General features: G+C 24.2%; 1 protein-coding gene across 2 annotated transcripts; it reads left to right on the top strand.

Moving 5' to 3' along the window:
- Nucleotides 1–5,125: 5,125 nt before the first annotated feature.
- Nucleotides 5,126–27,927, top strand: LOC135929601 (dolichyl-diphosphooligosaccharide--protein glycosyltransferase subunit 2-like). 2 transcript variants are annotated; one of them, XM_065466260.1, is made up of 16 exons: nt 5,126–5,179; nt 5,220–5,419; nt 5,459–5,557; nt 5,601–5,712; nt 5,763–5,826; nt 5,868–5,988; nt 6,033–6,122; nt 6,167–6,274; nt 14,797–15,035; nt 25,617–25,859; nt 25,953–26,166; nt 26,232–26,444; nt 26,633–26,728; nt 27,146–27,221; nt 27,444–27,576; nt 27,659–27,927. In XM_065466260.1, the coding sequence occupies exons 1-16, from the start codon at nt 5,170–5,172 to the stop codon at nt 27,669–27,671; spliced, it is 2,031 nt and encodes a 676-aa protein (XP_065322332.1). In that variant the 5' UTR covers nt 5,126–5,169; the 3' UTR covers nt 27,672–27,927. The 2 variants fall into 2 exon arrangements, with proteins under 2 accessions (XP_065322332.1, XP_065322331.1); XM_065466259.1 differs by having other exon boundaries at nt 5,170–5,419.

The following is a 27,927-nucleotide window of genomic DNA, read 5'->3' as shown; positions in this document are numbered from 1 at the left end:
ATGTTTTAAATAATTTAGATAAAATTGAATATATAAAAAAAATGATTTATCTATGATATAAATTTATTTTAAAAATTAAGGATTAGCCTAAACATTGATATTAAATTTGTTTAATATATTATCTTTAAATGTTTTTTCAACTGCTTGTATGATTTGAGGATAACGAAACCGATATCCAGTAGTAATTTTTTCTTCAAGATTAAATTATTTTTTGAATTTTGGGAAAAGATAATCTATATTTTTCTCATTTTCCAAAGAAATTTCTTATCTTCAACAATCTCACTTATTTTTAATAACTAGATTTATAATGCTAACTAGATTTATAATGTATATTTTTAAATATAAATTTAAATTTCAAAATTAAATTAAATAAAAGGATTATCATTTTTAGATTTTATTAAAAATATATTTTAATAATTTTTAGATGTATTTATTATGTAAAATTGAAAGTAGCGAAGTAGCGCGTTACTTCGCTACTTTTTAAATTAGTAGCGAGCTACCACTATCGCTATTTTCTAAAAAAAGTAGCCTGCTAAAGCTACCGCTACTGAAAAAAGTAGCACGCTATTTTAACAACACTGGTTAAAACAAAATATAATTAAAAAGAGACTAGAAGAATTTATCGGGAATCAGGTTAACAGAAGTGAATCGAGTTCGTCAATTGCCTATAGAGATCAAGAGATAATCGTTTACAAGGGGTTGACAAGAAACAGAAGGATTCAGAATTTCAGATTGTAATCGAATACAAACAGTCCTTAGAAGTGAAGAATATTAGACAATAACAACCGTCGTTAGAAATTAGAAGACATTAAAGATTAAGAAGAATAGATTTGGTGGAGATACAAGATCTTTAAAGTCGAAATCGAAAGAAGTTGGTCATTCGCTGATTGGTGAGTCTAACTTAAGTGGAAGGGTGTTGCATTTTTGCGTTACAAAAAAATGCATTCAAATTGTAAACAAAAATAATATTTTATAAAAATTATTAAGTTATTAAGATCCCCGTCTATGTAAATGAGAAAAAAAACGCGTGATAATTGTAGATTTTTCATACTTTAAGAGTTTTAACAAGTGGGATGATGAACTTTTTATTTTTCGCTTGGGAGATTTTTTAATTTTTTACTGACACATATAATTTTTTAATTTTTACTTTTATTTTTATTTTTATTTTTTTTTTGGTTATGTTTTTACCAGGGACGAAGCTTCCATATTTACAAAATTCTTATAAACTTAATATAATCTTTATACTATGCTAAAAAAAAAAAATTACTTCCTTAAAATAATTAATATATTTTTTATAACGTTAAAAAGATTTATAGTATATTACTACGATAAAAAATTTACGTTAAAAAATTTACTATTATTTTTACTATACGTTTAAAAATTTACTATTTTTTTTACTACGTAAAAAAAGTTACTATTATATTTACTATGTTAAAAAATGATGGAAGCAAATTTAATTTTGCTTATTTTCCTATAATAAATATACTAATAAATCATGATTCATACGATATTTTTTTGTTGTAATTTTTTTATTACGTTAAAAAAAGTATGCAAGAGGGAAGCAAATTTAATATTGCTTATTTTTTCAATAAATAAATAGAAAATCATGTTATGATATTGTTTAATTTTACGATTAAAAAATAAGCATTGGGGAAGCAAAAAAAAATGCTTATTCTTTTATAAAAGAAAAATAAATTTTTTATATTAAATTTTTTTTCTTACTTTTTTTAAAAAAAATTTTTTTTCTTTAAATTAATGTTTAATAATTGTAATTGTATTATTGAAATTTATTAATATTATCATTTAGCTCAAGAAATTTTGATACCAAAAAATTAATTATTGGAAAAGGAAGACCAAAGTCAATTTTAAGAAATTTAAAAAAAGAAATAAAATCTTGCATTCGTAATTTTTCTATCGATAAATATGATAAATATGAATGGCTCACTGGATGTGAATTTTCTAATTCTCCATATTGTTGGTCATGCTTATTATTCCCAAAGGAAAAATATGTTTGGAATGATAGAGGATTTTCGAATATGAATAATTTTTCAAAGGCAGTTAAACGACATGAAAAATCAACAGCTCATTTGCAGTCGATGATTCAATTATATTTGGCGAAATTCGTATTGAAAATATGATAGATTTGATGCGCAAAATATCTATCGAACAGCATAATTCGAAAGTTAAATTAAATAGAGAAATATTGAAAATTTTAATCAATTCTATATGTTTTCTTGGTGTTCAGCAGCTCGCATTCCGTGGAGATGGTGAATCACCTAATTCAGTAAATAGAGGAAATTATATTGAATTAATTTATTTGCTCGCGGAAGAAAATTTTCTATTAAAACATCATTTAGAAAATAGTACAACTTTTATTGGACTATCAAGTGATATCCAAAATGATTTAATTAATTCAATTTCATATGTCTTACACCAAAAAATATTAGATGAATTGGAAGAAACGGAATTTATAACAATAATATTAGATGAAACAATTGATATAAATAATAAATCCTAACTGGCTGTACTTCTTCGATATGTTTTAAATAACGGGACATTATATGAAAGATTTATTGAATTCTTTGATGTTACAATGCATCGTGATGCTAATTCTTTATCAAAATTTGTCATTAAATTTTTGAATGTAAGAAAATTATGAAAAAATTGATAGGTCAAAGTTACGATGACGCAGCTGTTATGTCAGGTGATTCACATGGACTGCAAGCAAAAATTAGAGACGTCAATCCTTCTGCACTTTATATTAGTTAAATCTTATATTAAATCTTGCAGCAAAATTAAAGAATGTAAGGTTTTTTTGCAACTTTATCTGGTTTAGCCAGTTTTTTTAGTACATCATCTAAGCGTACAGCAGAATTTGATATATATGTTTAAAAAAGATTACCACGAGTAGCCCCAACAAGATGGGAATACAATGGTCGGCTGGTTCAAACAGTTTTCAATTATTTGAAGGATCTAGTCGTTTTTTTTGAAAGTATGATTGATGAAGAATCTGATATTGTTTGGGATAATGATGTTCTAATAACATCTCGTGGCTATTTAAATATATTAAATGATGCAAATTTTCTAATTTTGTTATATTTTTTTCAAGAAGTTTTTCCAGAATCTGATTTATTATTTGATATACTTCAAACTAAAATTAACGATGTATCATATTGTCTTAAAAGTATTAACGATTTCAGAAATTCAGTTAAATCTAACATAGAAAACTTTGATGTTTTTTGGAGAAATTTAAATGTAAAGGAAAATATTGAAGACAATTTAGATAAAAAACGTAATAGATCCGGATTGCCTAATACAAGAGAATTTTATAAAAATTTGATAATTAAAATAATAGATACTATAATCAATGAAATTGATTTTCGGTTTGATACATTAAAAAATATCAAATTCGTCGAATTGTTAGATATTAGTAAATTTCAAATATTTGATCAAAATTTCCCAAAATATTTATTAGACAATTTAAATGACACTTATTCTCAATTTTTCGACTTACACAAGCTGGAAACCGAATTAAAGGTAGTGTTTCGTGACGATGAATTTAGAAAGAGAAAAATTTTTTATGAAATACTTGAATTTTTAAATACCTATTTGATGAAAAGTTTAAAGAGTTTTTTAAATTATGCAAATTCATTTTAACTTTGGCTGCAACAACAGCAAGTGCAAAACGGGGGTTTTCATCTTTAAAAATAATCAAATCTTATTGTAGAAACAGAATGAGTCAAAATCGATTATCGAATCTAGCTTTGATTTCTATTGAAAAAAAATTATTGAAAAATTTAAAATCTAGTAATAACTTTTATAATTCAGTACTTGATCATTTTACTCAAAAACAAAGAGGAATTCCGCTTATTTATAAATCTTAATTTTTTATGGTTTGACTAATAAATAAAATAAAAAAATTTTTTGATTGCTTTCCTAGTAGTAAACTTGACGCCTCGTCACTGGTTTTTACTTTATATTAATTATATAATTTTTAATTAAATTTTGGTATTAGTATTTAATAAAGGATTCAAAACTATAATTTTAGTATATATTTATTTTTATTTTATATTTAGGTTCTTAAGTTCACAATCCAAAAACTCCCAATTGTGACATTCACAAAAAGTGATAAATTTCTGAAGGGGGGGGGGATTTCCCTTCCCCCCCCTTGGCTACGCCTATGTTTATATTTATATATAAAATACTAGACGTGAAAAAAATATATATGTTAAAAAAATCACTTATTTCTTTTTGTTAAAAGTTATAATAATTTTTTTAAAGATAGTTTTATTTTATTTAAAAATTGTGAATTTTTATATGGAAATTATTGTAGTTTATATAAAATAAAATAAAGGAAAATTAAAGACCTTCTTCTTATTTTATTTTGGTAAGTATTTTAGTAAGTATCTTAACCAATCAAAAAAAATAGGCTCATGGATTCCCTTTTGAATATAAAATACTTTCTCTACCTTTAATTGAAATATTTCATCAGTTGGTAAATATTTTAATTATTTTATATGGTTTAAGATTTTGATAACTGAATTATTTTATTTCTCAACTGATTTAATTTTTTCATCAAATTGGTGGATGATTGTTAATACTGCAATTATAAGGAGTCATACATTTAAGATGCCGGACATAAGGAAATAAAAAGCCATCGTATTTTTGAGTGATAATAAGTTCTTTATAATCAAGCTCAACGAATTTAGAAAAGTATATAATGATACATATAATAAATTAATGAAAAAATAACATGATGAATAAATATAAACAAACAAAACTTGTTATGGTAATTGTAAAATACTCTTCCTGTAATTATATGTAAAAGAAATTATTTATTAAAAAAGAGGAATCGAACATATTTTTGAACATCTCAAAGGAGGACATCTCCTCTTAAAAAAAGACATTAACTCAAAAATTAATATACTTTAATCTAAATCTGGCATTTATTGCAGAATGCTAGATATTTTACTCTATATAAGACGCTCAGGGTAATTTTGGAGAAGGAAATTTAACTAATATAATATTCAATTCTGAAACAAGCAATATTTTATTAATATTGAAAATATAATATAGTTTTCGTTGGAGAAATGAAACACCCAAATTTATTAACCTTTGTTCCTTGTGAGAATATAATCGATAACACGTCTTTAACACATTGTGATTCAAATGAGATTGAGTAAATAATTAGAAATCTTACATGCTATATCCTTCATTAGTAACTTTCTTTATTGCGTTTTCGCTAGTTGTTTTATGTTCAGCATTATCATTTATACCTGATACTATCTTTTCTTCATCAGATAAAACAGCATATAAAAATTTATATATAAAAACTATTGGCAATGCTAAAGATTTATCGCAATATGTTTATCCAATAATTGCATTAGAGGATATTGGATTCGAAAACGATATCCCTAAAGTAATATTGTAAATGTAATTATTAATCATGCTAAATTAGATAACTTGTCAAAGATTACTAGATCTTGAAAAGAATGAACTTAATGCACAAGAATTATATTTCATTAGTATGCTTATAGATAAAGTACCTGGGTGTAAGGTAATATTCAATATATAAATTTGAAGAAAAGCTTTTTATTTAGTTGATTATACCTGCTGACTCAGAAGATGTTTTAAAAAATAAGGTTACTGAACAAAAATCAATTATGAAACTATATCAAATATATAAAACTATGATAGAATATGGACATTTTGGTTAATTTTTTTAATTTAAGAATATTTAATTAAACTTTAATATAATTTAGTTATTTCTGACAAATTTTACAATCAAATGCTTGAAATTTTAACAAATGATCCTTCTATCAATAAGTATAGTAAAGATTTATCTACAATACTAAAATCATTTTAAGCATTGCTTTCTTTTTGAAATTTGTTTTGCTTAATCCTAAGCATAGAGACTCAAAAGTGATAGAAGCTCAGATAAAAAATGTTATGCTTCAGGCTGAAGAAATAGACAATAAGTTTTTACAAGTATATTTAAATTTTATTCTATAAAACTAAATATAATTTATTAGTTTAATGGTGGTGTTGCAATAACTGGTTTATTAATGGATACAATATATAAACTTTCCAAACAAATGCCTATTGAGAACCAATTAAATGAAGTATTTTAGGTCATAATTATATTTTAATTAATAATATGTTATAGGAGAGAGTACTAAAAAGTGTCAATTATCTCTTGGATAAAAAAAACCAAACAGATTCAAAAAATGCATATTATATATATCAAGCTCTCAAATCTATTTCAAATCATAAAGTATAATTACCTCAATAATAAAGTATTTATATTAGAGATTTACTAAATTGGTTTCAAGTAAATATTCTTATACTATCAATTTTTTAATTTTGGCTTGTTTTCCTATTATTATTGGTTTAACAACTAGCATAGCAGAAGTTGTTGCAATTGAGACCAGGCTATATAAGGGTCTGCCTTAATTTTTTAGTAGCCCTAATAAAAGTAGCCTAAGGAATCAAAATGTTGTTTAGAAGGAATCAATAGAAGAATGATAAATTCTTAATCAATAAATTGCTTATGATGTTATAATAATTATAACTTATAGTTTAGAGGGATTTATTTTGCCAAAATTTCATGTTTGGCTGTAGTTTTAGCAGCAAAATTATTGTGTTTGGCAGTAATTTTGGCCAAAAGATAATCAACCTTTTTTATATCTAAGTAAGCAGAGGTGGAATGTTAAAGGGTATTATATGGTAATTCATTAGATTGATGCAGAGATAAATTCAGACCGGGGGAAAGTAGGAAGTTATGATAGACAATGCCTAAAAACAGGACCAAATTATTTTCAAATAGCCTTGGCAAGTGGAATAAGCAAACTAAATATTTAGAGGAATAATTTATCTAAGAGAAAGACTTAAAGGCTTAATTCTTAAATAGATACATCTTTATTAAAATATTTTTTTATTATAAAAATAAATGTAATGACATAAAAAATGTAGGTTATAAATATCTTAAATATATAATACATGTTATACAATATTGAATTAAGACATGTATTTAAGAAAAATAAGGGGTAAAGATAGAAGATCTATTGATGCTGCTATTACTTATATAGATTGGAAATTATATTAAATGGCATCCACATAACTTCTAATAAATAATTTGCAATTTATAATATTTCATTAAATATATAAATTGATAAAATTTATATAAATTATGTGTGAATAGTAAAAAATTTCATAACATATCTCTTATATGAGTTAAGATTGATGGTGCCAATAATGCATATTGGAACGGTACCGATACATAGCATAGAGATATCTGCAAAATTAGACCTGGTGGGCTGGTCTTGGGTCTATTTTTTTAAAAAAAATTGGGTTCGGGCTGTGCCGGGCCTAATATTTGTTAAAAAATTCAGGTCGGGTCAGGCTTTGGAAATTATTTTTAATATATCTAAATTTAACAATTTTATGCTGAATTTTTAATGTAAAATAAAAATATTAGATTTTATTTATAGAAACTAGAAGCCATATATCATTTATTTTGAGTAATTATAAAAATTAATTTATATTTAAATAAATTTGGGCTGGGCTGGCAAAACATTTTTAAAAAATTTTGTGGGCCAGGCCGGGCTTGAAAAATTAGGCCCAATATAGATCTAGACCTGTGCACCGCCGGTATTTTTTTTCACGCAAGAAAAGCCGCCGATTTTATATTATGACTGCAGCGCGGTGTGTGTAATTTTAAGAAAGCATATTAATTATATTTATATATTAAATTATTATTATTTTAATTTGAATACTAACATAAATAAAATTAAAATATGAATTGTATTCTATTTCTATATATAATAGACTAGTGTATATCATTTACATTCATTCATACATCATATTTTTTTTCCACAAACAATTCATATTAATTATTTTTATGGACTTGCACGTTTTGAACCACCCTATATACAATTATGGAAATCTTATTTTGAAGAATGAAAATAAGAAAAGCACAATAATGCCTGATTATATTTATTGTGAACCTTGCTTAAAATTATAATTCATTTTCACAGTAATTTATTTTTATTTTAGACTTATATATTTTATATTTTAGTTATGAAATAAAATGTTTTAGTAAAAATATAAGTACAAGTAATCTATCTTGGCACTTAATTAATTATCACAAACTAACAGAAAAAATGAATAATAATAAATCCATTCAAAGTCTAAAAATATTTTTAAAGCCAACACCAAGATGCAACAACAATATTAAAGATAAAAAATGGCTCTTAGGTTAGTATTATTGTTTATTATTATTCATTTAAAATTTTTAGCTGGTTTGTAATATTAATTTTATTAAACTTTATTTTGAAAGTTCAAAACAACTAAATTTTTAGTTTATTTATTGAGTTCTATTTTGAGATCTTTTAATGTATAATATAATTTATTAAATTAATTATGTAAAACTTTATTTTGAAAGTTACTTCTAAACCAAATTCATAATTTATTTCATTCCAACTCTAATTATTATATTTTTTAAATGTCTTTTTAATGTATAAACTTAATATATAATTTATTAAATTAATTATGTAAAACTTTATTTTAAAGTTATAACTAAATCAAATTTATAATTTTTTTCTCTTCCAGCTCTAATTATTTTGATGTTTTTAAAATATCTTTTCAATGTTTAAAATAAATATGAAATCTAATAGGGCGAAATTATGTTTTGATATGCTGCTTAGATTTAATGCCATTTGATTCTATAAACAATAAAGGAATGACAGATTTTCTAAAGGTTTAAAATTTATATAAAATGATTAGGGCTGTGCCGATCCACATATTTTTTACCGATCCGATCCGATATTTTCCGATATTGGTTCAAAACCGATCCGATACCGATCCGATATTTATATTAATTTTTTACCACCCCTCTTTGAACCAAATGTAATTAATAAATCAATATTTTTTATGCATAAAAGAATTATGCATAATTTAATTTTTTTATTTCAACAATAATTTTAAAAAAAATATATAATAATATATCCATTTTATGTTGGTTTATAAAATTGTAATATTTAATATATAAAATTATAATATATTCCGCAGATGACGCATTTTGCAAAATTACCTTCATCTTTATCAAAATATTTCCATAATTCAGAAACCATATTTAAAATAATTTTTATTTAAAGTATAAATAATAAAATTGGTGTTATTTTTTTAAAAAATTAAAAATAAATAAAACTTTGGGTGTTCCTTTCTATTTTTATAAAAAAACTTGTAAAATCTATTTAAAAAAATAAATAACATTTGCATTGTTTAAAAAAAAATTATTTATAAAATATTATTAATGTAAAATAGAAACTCGAAATAAAAAAATTTTTTTTATTAAAAAATAATAATTCAAAGTTTTATAAGAATTGCATTTTTATTAAAAGGATCGGATCGGATCGGGTTTTTTACAGGTATCGGGCCGATCCGATATTTTTGAAAAACGCCAAATATCGGGACCGATCCGATATTTAATATCGGCACAGCCCTAAAAATGATTATTAAAAAATAAATTGCTTAAAAAATATAAATAATGATAATTTATTCCTCGTCAGAATTACCAAATAGGACAACCATTGGTAAGGCTGCACTAGACGATGTTTATTTATCTATAAAGGAGCATGTTTTAAATCTGATTGATTCTCAAAATTTTGTTCTATCACTTTTGATTTATGGACCAATCATTTCAAGCGTCGAAATTATATCACATTTAGTCTTCATCATTTAGATGAAAATTTTGATTTAAAATATTTTACCCTAGCAACTAGAAATGTTACTCAAAAGCATACTGAAAAAACAATATTCTCTAAGATTGATATGAAGAGGAGTTCCATTTAAAAGCCAAAATAATACAAATGGTAACTGATGCTGGGGCCAATGTCAAAAGAAACGTCAGATTAGGGGATTATGAGCATCAGGCCAATGTCAAAAAAAGCGTTCAGATTAGGGGTTTCACTTCAAAATCAACTATAAAATGTATTTAATGAAAATGCCGTTGATTACACATTTTCATTTGACAAAGGGTATCTTTCGCTAGGACTTAACAATCAAAGTCTGTTAAAAGTGTTATTTATTTTTCTGGAAGAGGTTCATTATTACGTCACTTATCGCTACCCAGCCATCATTATTCTATTTAACCAAAAATACGAGAAAGAAATATTATTGCGCGATAAATTTAATCAAGCCTGCTTAATTCTAGGAACTTATAAAATACATGAGTTATTCCATTCCCTTGGATTTAAATGAAATTCGAACATATTATATGCTAATCCTGAAAATTACAGTAATAATATAAGTTTCAACGAAATAAAAGAATTTGTAACGTGCAAATGCGGTTTAGCCATGGTGATAGAAAAAATTGAAATAAATAAAAGAACCTTTAGGACCTTCCCTTTTTTTATAAACTCCACTAATGAGGATACAAATTCTAATTATGGTAGTTGGTAACAGAATAATTATTTTTTGACAATAGCGTCAATATAATAGCGGAATCATAGCTCTAACTGGTAATAATAGATGACTTTAGAAAATTGATCGATGTTTACAATTAATATTGAATTACGATAAAAGGAGGGTTATTTTACATAATAATGTTAATATATTTTTTATATATATTTTCACTTTCACATAAATGTTACATATAGCGGTAAAATAAATTTCAAAACAAATATTTACCTTGTGGTAAACCTGTGCGCCGATGTCTCAATCGACGGCGGCGGTATTTTTAATTTTTTTATCGGCGTACGGCGGCGCGCCGATTTCGCCGCTGCCTATTAAATTGTCGGAGGCGGCGGCGCAATATTTATTTTAAATTTTTTTTAATGAATTTAATTTATAAATCAATTTATTTTTTAATGAATTTAATTTATAAATCAATGTATTACATTTTTTTATAATTTATTTGGGCGATCTTTTCTAACACTTTGTTAACATAATTTAATTGATCTTAAATTATTTATGTCTCACTCCAATTTAAATTTATGTATTTTCTCATTCTCAGAAATAGACTAAGGAATTGCATTTTTACTCAATATAATAAATATTCTATTGATTTTTATTATAATTAAAATAAATTTGGAATGCAAGCAAAATATAAAGTATGAAATATACTAAGTCAGAATTCAGATTTATCGAATTTAAATATTCTGAAATAACTTTAAGATTTTGAAATCTGGGATCAAGTAGAGTTGCTAATATCTAATGTTTAAAATATAATTTTATTAATAAAAATATAAAATAACTTGAAGTTCAATAATGGGAAATCTATGGTCAAGCTTTGTTTTCACAGATCTATTGATTTGTATATGAGATTCTATTTCACTGCGAATAACCCTAAGTTTATTGTCGATCCTTTTTAAGAGGAAAGAAATTTCACCAACTCTCGAAATGGATTTAATACTGCGTAAAGCTCATCAATCACATTCATTATTAAAGAGTTTTAAAGATTGTTTTCCTATTTTATTTAGAACATTATTTATAGGAATTTTGTTTATACTGCGAACACTTTCTAGCATAATTAATATGCTATGCCAGCGGGTTGAGCAATTTAATTTTAAAGTTGTTGCATTAATTAGATTGGTTGGTGCAATGCCATTTCTATTATCCGATTCATCAGACATATCAAAATGGTCATCAAGGTATGGATCAGAATCATCAATATCCAAGATATGACCTGTTCCCTAAATTGACTGCAGACATTTACGATGTTCAGCCTCAATTTTGCATTCCAAATCAGCTACTCGATATCTGAGGGCTGAAATAATTTCTCTAATTTTTTTAATGAGAATATCAATTCTAGAAATTTTTTTTATGCCATCAACTGTAACCAAATTATGAAGTCCATGCCTTAAGCATAAATGATTCATAATCGCCTAATCTGATGCTTCTTTTGACATTGGCCCCAGCATCAGTTACCACATGTATTATTTTAGCTTATAAATTGGAACTCCTCTTCAATACTATCAATCTCGATAATATTGTTCCCCACAGTATATTTTTGAGTCACATTTCTAGTTGCTAGGGTAAAATATTTTAAATCAAAATTTTCATATAAATGATGAAGACTAAATGTGATATAATTTAGACGCTTGAAATGATCGGTCCATAAATCAAAAGTGGTAGAACAAAATTTTGGTCCAGAATCAATTAGATTTAAAACATACGCCTTTATAGATAATTAAACATCGTCTAGTGCATCCCCACTAATGGTTGTCCTATTTGTCAATTCTGACGAGGAATCAATTATATTTCTATTTTTTTAGGCAATTTATTTTTTAATAATAATTTTATATAAATTTTAAACCTTTAGAAAATCATATATTGCTTTATTGTTTATAGAATCAAATGGCATTAAATCTAAGCTGCACATCAAAATATAATTTCGCTCTATTAGATTTCATATTTATTTTAAACATTAAAAAGAATTTAAAACATCAAAATAATTAGATCTAGAATGAAACAGATTATAAAATGATTTAGTTTATAAAGTTTTAAATAATTAATTTAATAAATTATATATTAAGTTTACACATTAAAAAGATATTTAAAAAACATCAAAATAATTAGAGCTAGAATGAAACAGATTATAAAATGATTTAGTTTATAAAGTTTTAAATAATTAATTTAATAAATTATATATTAAGTTTACACATTAAAAAGATATTTAAAAAACATCAAAATAATTAGAGCTGGAATGAAACAAATTATAAATTTCATTTAGTTTTAACTTTCAAAAATAAAGTTTTACATAATTAATTAAATAATTTATATATTAAGTTTATACATTAAAAATATCTCAAAATAGAGCTGCAATAAACAAACTAAAAATTTAATTGTTTTGAACTTTCAAAATAAAGCTTTAACTTAACAAACCAGTAAAAATTTTAAATGAATAATAATAAACAATAATAATATCCTAAGAGCCATTTTTTATCTTTTATATTCCTGCTACATCTTGGTGTTGGCTTTAAAAACATTTTTAGACTTTGAATGGATTTATCATTATTAATATTTTCTGATATTTTATGAACATTAACTAAGTGCCGAGAAAGATTACTTGTACTTATATTCTTACTAAAAAAAATTATTTCGTAACTAATATAAAATATATATAAAAGTCTAAAATAAAAATAAATTATTGTGAAAATGAATTATGTATTTGAATCTTCCTCATCTTTTTTCGCCAATTTTAAGCAATATATATAATCAGGCATTATTGTGATTTTCTTATTTTCATTCTTCAAAATAAGTTCCAAAGTACCTCCAGCCATAACTTGATTTATGATTAGTATATTTTTTATTAATTAAAATATCATTTTTATTTTTTTTATAAATACATAGTATATTCTCAAAATATTATTTACACAAATTTTTATAGTATCAATTTGTAATATACTAAATATCTGTTTAGAATAAAATAAAATAAAGTGTTGTTAAACGGCTCGTTTTTAGCCGATTTTTAAAAACGGCTAACTTAGTGTTTTATCCAGAAAAATATTATGCAAGCCTGAAAATTTTGCTAATAGAAGGAGCAAAGGTCTAGACATATAGTAACGAAATTTCGAGGCTTAGTCAATATTTTTCTGGCGAAAATATTGAGTTAGCCGTTTTTAAAAATCGGCTCAAAACGAGCCGTTTAACAACATTAGCTAATATACTTGCTTAATAAATGATAATACTCGCCGAAAAATATGATAAAATACGAAATAATGAATTTTTTGTATATACCAGGTCGAATATAATTTTAAAAAATTACGAGCCGGGCCTAAAAAAAATTTTTTTTTAATTCGGGCCGGGCCGAAAATTTTTTAATCTGGGCGGGGCTGTACAAATGGTACCTCTGCAGGTCTCTGATATATAGTAATAGAATACAATTCATATTTTAATTTAATTAATGTTAGTATTCAAATTAAAATAATAATTTAATCGCACAGGTCTACCTTGTGGTATATTTTTTGCAATTATTTCTTTATTTAATTAAATTTCTTTATTAAAATTTGTTGAAAATTTATTTTGGACAAGAAAAAGTTTATATTAAATAAATTGGTAACAAGTTACTCTTTATAAAAATATAACTAGTTATCTTTTCAGCGATGTAAATTTAATTAGTTACTTATCAGAAGTAACGACATCAGCTACCTCTAATATCTGAAAAATCACTGAAACTGGATATATTGATATTCGAACAAAAGAAATGAAATATCTATAAATTAATTTTTATTAAAAAAATTTCTGTATTATATAGTGTTTGCTTTCTATTTTTATGAATTAATCGTTTGCTTTCTATTTTTATGAATTAATCGTTCAAAAAATATATAATAAATATTATGTAACAAATTACAAATATTTTAGGTTGGGCTGTTATTTTTTCTTGAGACAGATCATGCTTAATTAATTTGCAAAATTTTAGAACACTAGATTTAAATTAATTAGTGGCTACAAATATCGGTATTAATGGTATTGGGTCGATTTAATAAATATCGTGAATCACTAATTTAAAAATTTTTTTATAAAATTTAAATCAAATTTTCACGTTAACAATTAATTTTTATTAAATTGCTTGATTACGATGGGTAACATCATAACCCATACATTTTATGTCATGATACCTCTAGTTACTATATTAAATTTAAAAAAATTCCTCAATAAAACAATTTTTTGTTTAACATTTTTATAGAAATTAAAATAGTTGTTAATAAAGTTATTGGTTTCCTATCTTTTCTGAGTTTTAAATTTAAATTATAGCTTAACTTCAATCTTATATATTTGATATGATAATTATAGATGCATTCACCAGTAGTAATCTCATTTCATGTGCCTGCTTCCACCATCACCAATAAGCATCCCAACCTCATCATATCTATATCAGATATTTTTGGGCATACAATATCTAAGGATAAAGAACTTAGTATTACAGCTACACTAACCAACCAATTGGAGCCTCAAAATAAAGATATGATTAAAACAATTACAAACTTTAAATCATTTTCGAAAACAACTCCTCAAGATGACAAGAATAAAAAGTTATATTTACATTTTTTTTAACATTCTACATAATTTTGTTGTATTTTGCAAAAATAATTATTTCAAACTATAAGTATTTTAATAACTAATGCGCATTCTTAAAAATTTGAATCGCCTCTTTTTATTAGGATCTTTCAAAAACTTTGGGATTCAAATTAATTATTAATGAGGCTTATGTTTTTTGTAATTTTTAAATGGTGAATCTAATTGCTGGCTAACCAGTGATGCATTTAGCATTTTGAAGAAGAGATCGGATCTACCGATCTTTTTATTCCGATACCGATTTTTATAGGGGTTTTAACCCTAATTAACTTATTCCTGTTACAAGACCGTTAATAATTAACATGGATCTAAAATACTAATATTTTTATTTATTTTTAGGAGAGTTCAGTTTAAAGTTTTTTTTATAATCATAAGAATGAATGATGATTTTATTAAATTACAACATATAAATATTAAAATCTATTTAATATTACTACAATTGGCACAACAAATTGTTGGATGTTCTTTAGAAGGATTTGTGGCATAAGTGACGAGAAAGTGTCATCCTACCTTATCTTAAAGTGACAAACTTGACAATTGTTGGGGCCTGGTTTTTAAGTGTTACTTCATTTTAATCTGTTGCTGTTCACTTCTTGTCTTAGATTACCAAAGGAATACTTAGCTTTAATAGCCATTGTTTTTTTATATTTCGAGAATCGAGAGTAGTATTCGATAGTACAAAAAAAGTAGCATAAAGGTCATCTATTTGTTTTTCCATGCGCCCATTTTACGGATTAAAGTTGGGCATATACGCTGCTCTTGCTCCAATTATAAGATATCAATCCTTTATGGGTGGTTGAAATTGCCAAAACCTTTTTTCGGTTTTGACCTATAGGAAACGATAGCAATTTTATCTTAACATTATCCCTTTAGGTCTTGTAGAAAATGAATTATATTTTGACTAGATTTTTTCTGAAACGAAAAATGACTAGCTTTCTTCCAAATATGGCCATTTTTTACTTTTCCTATTTTAGTTTGCAACGTTATAATCAAAGGGGAAATATACTATATAAAAAAAAATTCTTTAAATATTGATTATTTTCAAAAAAATATAATGAAGTAAATGCATCTAATTAGCTCCTACATAAGGGTTTTCCTTTTCAAAATAAAAAAAAAGGTGCTTGGTTTATATACTAAGGTTCACACAACTTTCAACTTAAGCAAAATAATTTTTGGATATCAGTGGTAGAATACTGCAATATTAATTTTTCTACCTTAACCCATCCAAAGCAATCTTTAGATCAGGTCCTATAACGATTTAACGAAACATCAGTGAATTCACCTATATTTTTCAAAATTATCAATCTGGTCGATTGAGGTATCCTCTTGGATAGTGATAGTTGACAAATATGAAAATTCATATATAATAGCGTTTATACAATAATGCGAAATGAGGCCATCAATTTCGAAGTTTGAATTGTTGCTTATAACATAAACGAAATTGATTTAATCTAATTTCCAAATATGTCAAAATAATAAAGAATTATATGTATCAGAATTTAGATGGGTTCTTCTTTTATCAAATTTGCTAGCAGTTGAAAATTTTACTAGCTTGTGCTAGTTGAATGAGCCATTATAGCAAACCGTTGGCTCTATCTCCCGATTTTTTAAAGATTTTCTTTTTTTTAAAGAAAAAAATTTGTGATTGTCTTTGTAGTTCAAACAGCGAAAAAGAAGCTGAGAACAATTCTTTTTTTATGCTATGGGCCTGGCCAATTATATGGCTCTATGAAACTAGTATTTGTCCTAGTTTGAATTATTTATATATATATATAACCATGCTAAAAATTATTTCTATTTATTTTACAAAAAACTTCTCTATTTTATCTTTGGCTTATTAACACTTAGTAGTGTTGTTAAACGGCTCGATTTAGGCCGATTTATAAAAATATCTAACTCAATATTTTAGCTAGTAAAATATTACCTAAACCACAAGATTTCGCTAATAGATGTCCAAACCTTTATGTCATCTATGAGTAAAATCTTCAGGCTTGCCAAATATTTTTCTGGATATAATATTTAGTTGGATATTTTGAAAAATCGGCTCAAATCGCGCCCTTTAACAACAATAACACCTATGCAATTAATCAGATCTGCCATAATACATCAAGGCCCGGATATGCTCGGGTACTCGTGATGGGACTTAAAATAATAAGAATCTAAAATCAGGAACGAAAAAATAATATACGAATCAGACTTGGCTGATTAAATTTTTTTATTAGGAATCTTTTGAACATCATTCATGTGCATCGGCTTACCTAATACAACCAAAATGACAAAACCTTTGCCGGGTATACGTGATTACTGTTTTAGGTTTCTGATTTATATATTATATATATGAAAGGTTGACATTAAAATATTATCATTCTCTCAGATTTTTATTTTCCAAAATGCACAACTTTCGTGAATTTTGAGAGATTACGAAACGTGTCCAATCATACATTTATTTTCTATAAAATATACAAAATGTTTGATGTGCATGATTTACTACTTCTATATTTTATATTATTTGAGGATACTCCTAAACTTATAAAAAGGCATAGATTTTTAGATGACTGGTATATATATATGATATGATATTATTTATATTATATATTAATTATAGAGATAAAGGACTATTTAAAATATTTGATAGTATTCCTTCTTATCCTGACAAATTTTGTCAGATGTTCCACATGCATGTGGAAACATTCAATTACATACTTATAAATTTGGAGTCTATAGACACCACTATAGTTAAATTTAAAAACTCTATCAGTATGAAGCATAGGCTCTATTTAACACTCATGTATGATGATTATTTTTTTATATAAATAATCTGAATGTATTTATAGATATTTGACTTCTGGTATGAGCTTTAGAAAAATACCATTATATGAGCAAATCATCAATGAGCATTATTGTCACATCAACATGTAGGTTAATATGGGTAGGTCTTCAACCCAAGCATCTGTGTTTACCAACAGTTGAACAGATGCTTGAAATATCAGCAGAATACTTTAGGAAATCAGGTTTTCCTCACATAATAGGTGCTATTGATGGAAAGCATGTAAAAATAAAACAACCTAAAAATAATGGATCCACATATTTTAATTATAAAAAATTTAATTCCATTGTGATTCAAGGTGTTTCAGATGACAAAGCTAGGTATTTATATTTATTCTAAATTTTAATTCTTTTCTAGATTTTTGTTAATTGAGGTTGGTTTTCCTGGGTCTATCTCAGATAGAAGCATCTTTATAAAGAGCCAATTTTATGAAGGAATGATCAATAAAATCATCAAGATACCTAATCCAAATTTTTACCTTCATCAAATATATTATCACCATATGTATTTGTGGGAGATGATGCTTATCCATTAATGAATTTTATCATGAAACCCTATAAAACAAATTTAAATGAATATAAATATAATTTTAATAGAAAATTATACACAGCAAGAGTGTATGTTGAAAGATGCTTTGGGATTATGAGTGCAAAATTTAGGCACTTATATAAATCATCAGAGACCAATATTACCAATATAATACAAATAGTTAAGGCAGACTGTTTATTACATAATCTTATTATTGATATTGAGGGAAATCACAGTATACCAATAACTTATGAACAATACCCAATCTCAGTTCCAGCAATGGACTGAAAGCTCTAACAATATTAGAGAAAATTTTAACTTATATGTAAATAATATATATTAAATTTTATATTATATCAAGCCTTATATGTAAAATTTTTATATACATCTATTTTTTAATTACCATTACCTTATTAACTTATTCCCATCTTAATTTTATTTTAATTGTATTATAATGTTACTTCATTATTATTTACTATAAATTTTTTATTATTTATGATAAATTTGTAAAAGTTATACATTTATATATAAATATTCAATAAAAGGTGTTGTTTTGTTTATATTGTATGAGTCTGTGATATCTAAATTAATATTAAAAAGAAATACAATATATGTATAAAATATTTTATTATTAATCTAAAAAAATTAGAACATATGTATAAAATATTTTATAATAAATCTAAATATAAAACATATGTATATAAAATTATATATATGGTAATAATAATTCAGAAAATTTGATTTTCAATTCCAAAACTTTCTTGGGTGTCATGGTGTTGAAATCATTTAAAAATGATTTGAAATATCCCATGAGATTATGTTTATCATCATATTGGGATATTTTTTTTGTTAAATCTTTTTCAAAAATAAATATTTATTTAATAAATAGTTATTTACCTCGAAATACCTCCATCTTTTCAGCTTCATATATTTTTGTATTTAGATGCTTCTATTTTTTTCCTTTTTAAAGTAAAAGGATTGATATTTTCCTTGTTTATAGAATTGTCTAACTATTATTAAATTATTTATATATATATATATATAGTGTTGCGTAATCGGCTAAAAACTACGCCTAAGCCTAATAAGGCTAAGCCTAATTAGGTAAGCCTAAAAATCGGCTAAAACTAAAAATCGGCTAAGCCTAATTAGGTTAAGCCTAAAAATCGGCTAAGCCTATATAAATCTGCTAAAATTAAATTAGTCAAAATTCTGCATCGATGCTTAGTATTAATTATTATTTATTTATTTTAGTAAAATAATTTATTTTATTTATATTTAATGTAAATATTTTATTATTATCAACAAATAAACATGGATTGATTTAATATTTTTTATTTATATTATTATATTTTGAAATGAAAATAAATTTATTTATTTGATGTTATTTTAATAAAAAAAATAATATGCTGCTATATTGTAAAATTGTAATATTCTTTTTAATATAATTTATTAGTGATTTTCACAATCTTCTTTATAAATACATCTTTTATTGAGGAATTATATTGTAAATTTATTAGATAAATAAACAATCTTTTAGGTGAAATCTTTTATAATTTTTTTATCATTTTTTTAAAATTATCTATTTTTTATTAAATGAGGTGGATTTTATGAAACTTTTTTGATGATTTTATATGATTATTTTAAGGATAATATTTTAATGTGACAATTGTCATAATCGTTATTTTATAAGTTTTTTGAATTTTTTTGAAGAAAATAGGTTAAAATAAGTATTGATAACATGTGTAAATATAAATTTAGTGAAGATGTACCAAAGAAAAGTGACAATTGTCATAATCGCTATTTTTAAAGGTTTTTGAATTTTTTTGACGACAATATGTTAAAATAAGTATTAATAACATGTTTAAATAAAAATTTAGTGAAGATGTACCATAGAAAATTGACAATTGTCATAATCGTTATTTTTGAATTTTTTTGAAGAAAATATGTTAAAATAAGTATTTAAAACATGTTTAAATAAAAATTTAGTGAAGATGTACCATAGAAAAGTGACAATTGTCATAATCGTTATTTTATACGTTTTTTGAATTTTTTTGAAGAAAATAGGTTAAAATAAGTATTAATAAAATGTGTAAATATAAATTTAGTGAAGATGTACCAATGAAAAGTGACATTTGTCATAATCGTTATTTTATAAGTTTTTTGAATTTTTTGAAGAAAATAGGTTAAAATAAGTATTAATAACATGTGTAAATATAAATTTAGTGAAGATATATCAATGAAAAGTGACATTTGTCATAATCGTTATTTTTAAAGTTTTTTGAATTTTTTTGAAGAAAATATGTTAAAATAAATAGTAAAAACATGTTTAAATAAAAATTTAGTGAAGATGTACCATAGAAAAGTGACAATTATCATAATCGTTATTTTACAAGTTTTTGGAATTTTTTTGAAGAAAATATGTTAAAATAAGTATTAAAAACATGTTTAAATAAAAATTTAGTGAAGATGTACCATAGAAAAGTGAAAATTGTCATAATCGTTATTTTATAAGTTTTTTAGAATTTTTTTGAAGAAAATATGTTAAAATAAGTATTGATAACATGTTTAAATAAAATTTAGTGAAGATGTACCATAGAAAATTGACATTGTCATAATTTTTAAAGTTTTTTGAATTTTTTGACTAAAATATGTTAAAATAAGTATTAATAACATGTGTAAATATAAATTTAGTGAAGACAATGAAAAGTGACAATTGTCATAATCGTTATTTTTAAAGTTTTTTGAATTTTTTTTGACGAAAATATGTTAAAATAAGTATTAATAACATGTGTAAATATAAATTTAGTGAAGATGTACCAATGAAAAGTGACAATTGTCATAATCGTTATTCTTAAAGTTTTTTGAATTTTTTTGACGAAAATATTTTAAAATAAGTATATATAACATGTTTAAATAAAAATTTAGTGAAGATGTACTCTAGATAAGCGACAATTGTCATAATCATTATTTTTTAAGTTTTTTGATTTTTGTTGACGAAAATATGTTAAAATGAGTAATAATAACATGTTGGTTACAGATTAAATCATGGGGAAATTTTCATATATTATTTATTTTTTTTTTAATATTTTTTTTTTATTTATTTTTTTTAGATTGTCTGGATTTTGGTAGAAATTTTTGAATGTTACTTTTTTCTTTCAATTGGCATATTTTTGGATTTTTTTTTTGATAAATAAATATCGTATGGATTTTGAAGGAAATTTTTTGATACAATATCAAAGTTTTTTAAATTTAATTGTATATATGTTATGTTTATTCAAATAAGTTGATTAATTATTTAGTATACCTATTTTTATTAAATTCTTAAATATACTCTGTTTTTCTAAATTCTTAAATATACTTTTTTTTCTAAATTCTTAAATATACTCTTTTTTTCTAAATTCTTAAATATACTCTTTTTTTCTAAATTCTTAAATATACTTAAGTTTTTTTTTAAATTTAAGAAAAATAATAAATAAAAAAATATATTTAAAAAAAAATAAATAAAAAAAAATATTAAAAAAAAATAATATATGAAAATTTCCCCATGATTTAATCTGTTACCTAACATGTTTAAATAAAAATTTAGTGAAGATGTACTATAGAAAAGTGACAATTGTCATAATCGTTATTTTTAAAATTTCTTTGATGTAAATGGGTAAAAATATAGATTGTAAAATTAAAATTGCCTGAGTATATGCCATAGAAAAACATATGGTAATAATAGATTCTTCCCCAAAAACAGGAGCAAATTGGCATTTTATTACATTTGTTCATCGGGTCAGAAATTAATATGCAAAATTTATATCATAATATCTAATCCTAAGTTAGAAATTATTATTTTTTTACCAATTTTCACCAGACAATCTTGTTTAAAATTTGGGTAAACTTTTTTTTCTATTTTAAAATCAATATCGATGCAAGTTAACTATTTTCGTCAAAAAAAATCAAAAAACTTTAAAAATAACGATTATGACAATTGTCGCTTATCTAGAGTACATCTTCACTAAATTTTTATTTAAACATGTTATCAATACTTATTTTAAAATATCTTTGTCAATAAAATTCAAAAAACTTTAAAAATAACGATTATGACAATTGTCACTTTTCATTGGTACATCTTCACTAAATTTATATTTACACATGTTATTAATACTTATTTTAACATATTTTCGTCAAAAAACTTTAAAAATAGCGATTATGACAATTGTCACTTTTCATTGGTACATCTTCCTTAAATTTATATTTACACATGTTATTAATACTTATTTTAACATATTTTCGTCAAAAAAATTCAAAAAACTTTAAAAATAACGATTATGACAATTGTCACTTTTCTATGGTACATCTTCACTAAATTTATATTTACACATGTTATTTATACTTATTTTAACAAATTTTCGTCAAAAATATTCAAAAAACTTTAAAATTAACCATTATGACAACACTTTTCATTGGTACATCTTCACTAAATTTATATTTACACATGTTATTAATTCTTATTTTAACATATTTTCGTCAAAAAAATTCAAAAAACTTTAAAAATAGCGATTATGAGAATTGTCACTTTTCATTGGTACATCTTCACTAAATTTATATTTACATATGTTATTAATACTTATTTTAACATATTTTCGTCAAAAAAATTCAAAAAACTTTAAAAATAACGATTATGACGATTGTCACTTTTCTATGGTACATCTTCACTAAATTTATATTTACACATGTTATTAATACTTATTTTAACATATTTTCGTCAAAAAACTTTAAAAATAGCGAATATGACAATTGTCACTTTTCATTGGTACATCTTCCTTAAATTTATATTTACACATGTTATTAATAATTATTTTAACATATTTTCGTCAAAAAAATTCGAAAAACTTTAAAAATAACGATTATGACAATTGTCACTTTTCTATGGTACATCTTCACTAAATTTATATTTACACATGTTATTTATACTTATTTTAACAAATTTTCGTCAAAAATATTCAAAATACTTTAAAATTAACCATTATGACAATTGTCACTTTTCATTGGTACATCTTCACTAAATTTATATTTACACATGTTATTAATTCTTATTTTAACATATTTTCGTCAAAAAAATTCAAAAAACTTATAAAAGAACGATTATGACAATTGTCACATTAAAATATTATCCTTAAAAAGATCATATAAAATAACATCAAAAAAATTTCATAAAATCCACCTCATTTAATAATAAATAGATAATTTTAAAAAAATGATAAAAGATTTCACCTAAAAGATTGTTTATTTATCTAATAAAATTTACAATATAATTCCTCAATAAAAGATGTATTTACAAAGAAGATTGTGAAAATCACTAAAAAATTATATTATAAAGAAGAATATTACATTTTTACAATATAGCAGCATATTATTTTTTTTGTTAAAAAAATATCAAATAAATAAATTTATTTTCATTTCAAAATATAATAATATAAATAAAAAATATTAAATCATATCATGTTTATTTGTTGATAATAATAAAATATTTACATTAAATATATTGTTGGAGCTTCTATCGAAGGTGCAGCGCGTGCAGAAAGTAAACCCAGAGATAAAATAAATAAATAATAATGCAGAATTTTGACTAATTTATTTTAGCCAATTTTTAGGCTTAGCCCATTTTTAGGCTTAGCCAATTTTTAGGCTTAGCCCATTTTTAGGCTTACCGATTTTTAGGCTTAGCCGATTTTTAGGCTAAATTTTTAGGCTTAGCCGATTTTTAGGCTATACCTAATTAGGCTTAGCCGATGTTTCCACCTAAAATCTCGGCTAAGCCGTTTTTAGTCGGCTAAAATTAGCCGATTACGCAACACTATATATATATAATAATTTTATAACTTCTAAAATTTCATTCTCAGAAAATAATATTTTCCTTTTTGAGGTAGAAGAATGAATATTTTCATTGTTTATAGAATTTTCTAACTATTATTAAATTATTAATAGATATTTAATAAATATATAACTTCTAAATTTTGTTCTCAAAAATATCTATTTCTACAGAATTAAGAGGATTTACAATATCATTTAACAGATCCTCAGTGTTTGGCTCACAATCCTACAATATAGATTATTATATAATTATAATCTCCTGTTATAATACTTGTGGTGTGGTATGTATATTTATAGTATCCTTAGATTGTTTCAAAATAAAACTTGCTTCAGAATGTTTACAAATATCCTCTACATTTTCCTTTAGCCAGTAATAGTCTTCAATAAATTTCAGGTGCTTGCTATTCATCATAGCAGCACCTGAACCTAAATTATAAAATAATATTTATACTATTGATATAAAATAATATTTATATATATAATATTAAACCTGATTTTCTAGATATAGAATAAAATTTATTGAATTTGGTCTTACTTGCAACAAACCTTTTCTTAATTTGTTCATAATTTAGATCATAAATCTTGCCAATTTATGTCCATTTTACTTTACTTGCAGCTGTATCTCTATATTTTAGGTCGCTATTGCACCACAAATATCTATGTGGTCTAATACTTTCCATAAGTTTATATTCATCCATTATCATTAAATATTTACGAATCGTAAAAATTTTAAAACTTCACGAAATGATTTAGGCCAAAATTTTTATTTTCCATTAAAAATGGCTTATATTAATTTTTTCGCTAGATTTGCGCAAATTGCGCGATTAACCGCTTAAATATTTTCAAAAAATAATAGTTAAATTATACGCAAAAAATGCAGCGACCGCGTATACTAATTGACTATTCCCAATCCCAATGTTTTTGATTTCATATAATAACGAATAATTTAAATATTAAACATCACCATTTTTTTCTTAATCTCGATCTAATAGTATGAGATTGAATTTCCTATGATATAATAAAACTTGTTTATAATAATTCAATTAAAAAAATATCTACTTATTACTAAAACTAAGGTCTAATTTTTAAAATTATTTTAAAAAAGCCGTTAAAATTCCTATAGTTTTGTCGACCCTTTAGAGTTTATTAAGATATCAACTCAAGTCTTTGCTCTACCCTGCTATTTTTTCCAAATCTTAGGATTACAACTTTGATCTCCATATATTCGATCCAAGAAAAATAAATTGATTTTAGTAGTTCAGAATTTATCTTCACCTTAAAATGCTTAAACGTGCATTTATCATATAATAAATTTTACTAGCGTCTGGTATCAAGCCAACATAAAAGACATAAAATTACCTATTGGTGCTTCATACGAAATACTTCTCGATATTCAACAACCAGCTTCCACCAATGTAGAAGTCAAGGATCCAGTTAAAACTAAAACATATTTTGGTCTTAAAGGCGCCACAACTGTCATTAATTTGGCCAGAGAAATTGCGCTTAATGATGTTGTACTTCAAATTACGGATAAAGAGCATGGAACGAATACCCAAAAAATAAGGTTTATATTTATATTATTATGGTTAGGTCAAAAATACAGAAGAGTAGGAAAAATAAATTAAAAGTTTTTCTAAAATATTATCTTATATAAAAGTTTACCAACCGCTACCCTGCAGAAACATGCCGATCTCTTAAAATTGTTTCCCCATAATAAAATGTCACTCACTTTTTCCATCAAAGACGATAACGATGAGAATGTTTTCGTTCAGCAAGTATTTGTTAGGTTTACAAGCAGGGCTTCTCATAAAAAGGAGGTAATTTTTGTGGCGGAACCCAAAGCGAATACCAAAATTTACGAGTTTGATTTGGTGAGTGTAATCTTATTTTAATTCTAGCGTAGATATATAACAATATTTTTTTCGATTTTAAACAGATTTTAGACAACAAGCGGGCCAAAGAATTTGATCATTTATCTGGTGAATATGAAGTGGAATTATTTGTTGGAGACAGGTTCATTTCCAACCCCATAAAATGGACTTTTACTGATTGTCAGCTTAATTTTCCTTCAGTAACTGGCGATGTCTCTCCTACAGAAGCGAAGGTTAAGGAAGCCGAAAGTCGTTTTGCAGAAAAAGCCGAGATTAAGGTTACATTTGAATTTTTTTTTTATCAAGCAAAGATATTTAAATTTTTGTAGTCTTTTTTATTCTAAATAATATATAATTTTTTTGAATATAATTATGATTTTGAATATAATTATGATTTTGAATATAATTATGATTTTGAAAAGAATTTGGCATGTTATTGTTGTATTTATTAATATTTTGTTTATAGCACGTGTTCAAAGTTCCAGAAAAAAGGCCTCCCATGGTTGTTAGTCTTATGTTTTGTGCCCTAGTCATAATGCCTGCATTGTATATGATTATAATGGTAAAATTAAAATCTATATAAAAGAGTCTTTTAATTTATTTTTTATCACCAATTATCAGAGTTGTTAAAAGATACTTTTTAAATGGATCTAGATACAAATACAACGTCTAAAATAATATCTAGATATAGATTATTTAATCAAAAATCTATCTAGATCCTTTAACAACTCTGCCAATTATCATTGTTGTGGCTTTTTATAATTATTAATTTTTGGTTACGGATGTCTGAGAATTTTACTCGACAGTTTCACACTATCTGTGCGATCCTTAATGCTTTATAAGTTTAGTATATTCTTTAAAAAAATTTTAAAAAGATAAATGATTAATTAAAAGTATTTCTAATATGGAACGAAAAACTCTTTTTTTAAAAAAAAGATTTAAATAATTTATGAATTCATTAAAATTTATTTTTAACAAGTGGTTGAAAATAGGTTTCAATTTCGAAAGATTCACCTTTTCAATATGGGCTATCATCTTTCATCTTTCTTTAGCAGGTTTAAAAGTTTTTATTATGTAAAATATTTTTCGTTAACTTTACATTATATTTTTTGAGACGCCCCTCGCCCCGATTTAAGACCTGGGTAAGAACTAAACCCTAAAAAAATTAATAATTTCCTGGGCTCAAAAAAACACTTCGGTATATAATGAGAACATCTCCCCAGATCTCTTTTTAAGCAATTATTAACGAGGAAAAAATAATAATTTTTTATTCCTAGCTGTATTCGGTTTGTATGTTATGTTTTGGCTTAAACTCAACATGTTCCAAACCTTGAAATATATGACCTTGCTGGGTCCCATCTTATTTTTCTCTGGAAACAGATTGCTTAGAAGTTTAGCTACTCAGAGAAAGTAATTTATTTTGATATGATATCCTTAAAAAATACGTTACCTTTGAAACATTAAATATATTATTTAATATTTTACATCTTAGAAAGGGAATGTGATATACCAATAAACATGGATTGTAGACAATTATAAATGCGGTTTTACAAATATATAAAAATAATTTTATTGCCATCTGGCGGCACTAAATAATTAATCAAATATTCCAACAGTTAAAGATGTGATTTTTGCATTCATATTGCGTCTTAATAGGGTGATATTATACATAATAAATATATATCTCTAATTATAATCTTGCGACCATGTATATCGCGATGAAATTTTTATCTATCTTTAAAAAGTATATGCTAAAATAGG

The sequence above is a fragment of the Gordionus sp. m RMFG-2023 genome, chromosome 5 (genome assembly GCF_954871325.1).
Source record: "Gordionus sp. m RMFG-2023 chromosome 5, tfGorSpeb1-WG-v2, whole genome shotgun sequence".
NCBI classification, from domain to species: Eukaryota; Metazoa; Nematomorpha; class Gordioida; order Chordodea; family Parachordodidae; genus Gordionus; species Gordionus sp. m RMFG-2023.
Note: the sequence above shows the minus strand (reverse complement) of the source record. Positions and strands in the feature narration are given on the sequence as shown.

Bases quoted from the DNA above. Each gene is read 5' to 3' on its own strand.
- LOC135929601 (XM_065466259.1), top strand. From the start codon at position 5,201: ATGCTATATCCTTCATTAGTAACTTTCTTTATTGCGTTTTCGCTAGTT. The intron at 5,989-6,032 runs GTATATTTAAAT...ATAATTTATTAG, and splicing joins TAGACAATAAGTTTTTACAA to TTTAATGGTGGTGTTGCAAT. The intron at 15,036-25,616 runs GTTATATTTACA...AAATTTTACTAG, and splicing joins CAAGATGACAAGAATAAAAA to CGTCTGGTATCAAGCCAACA.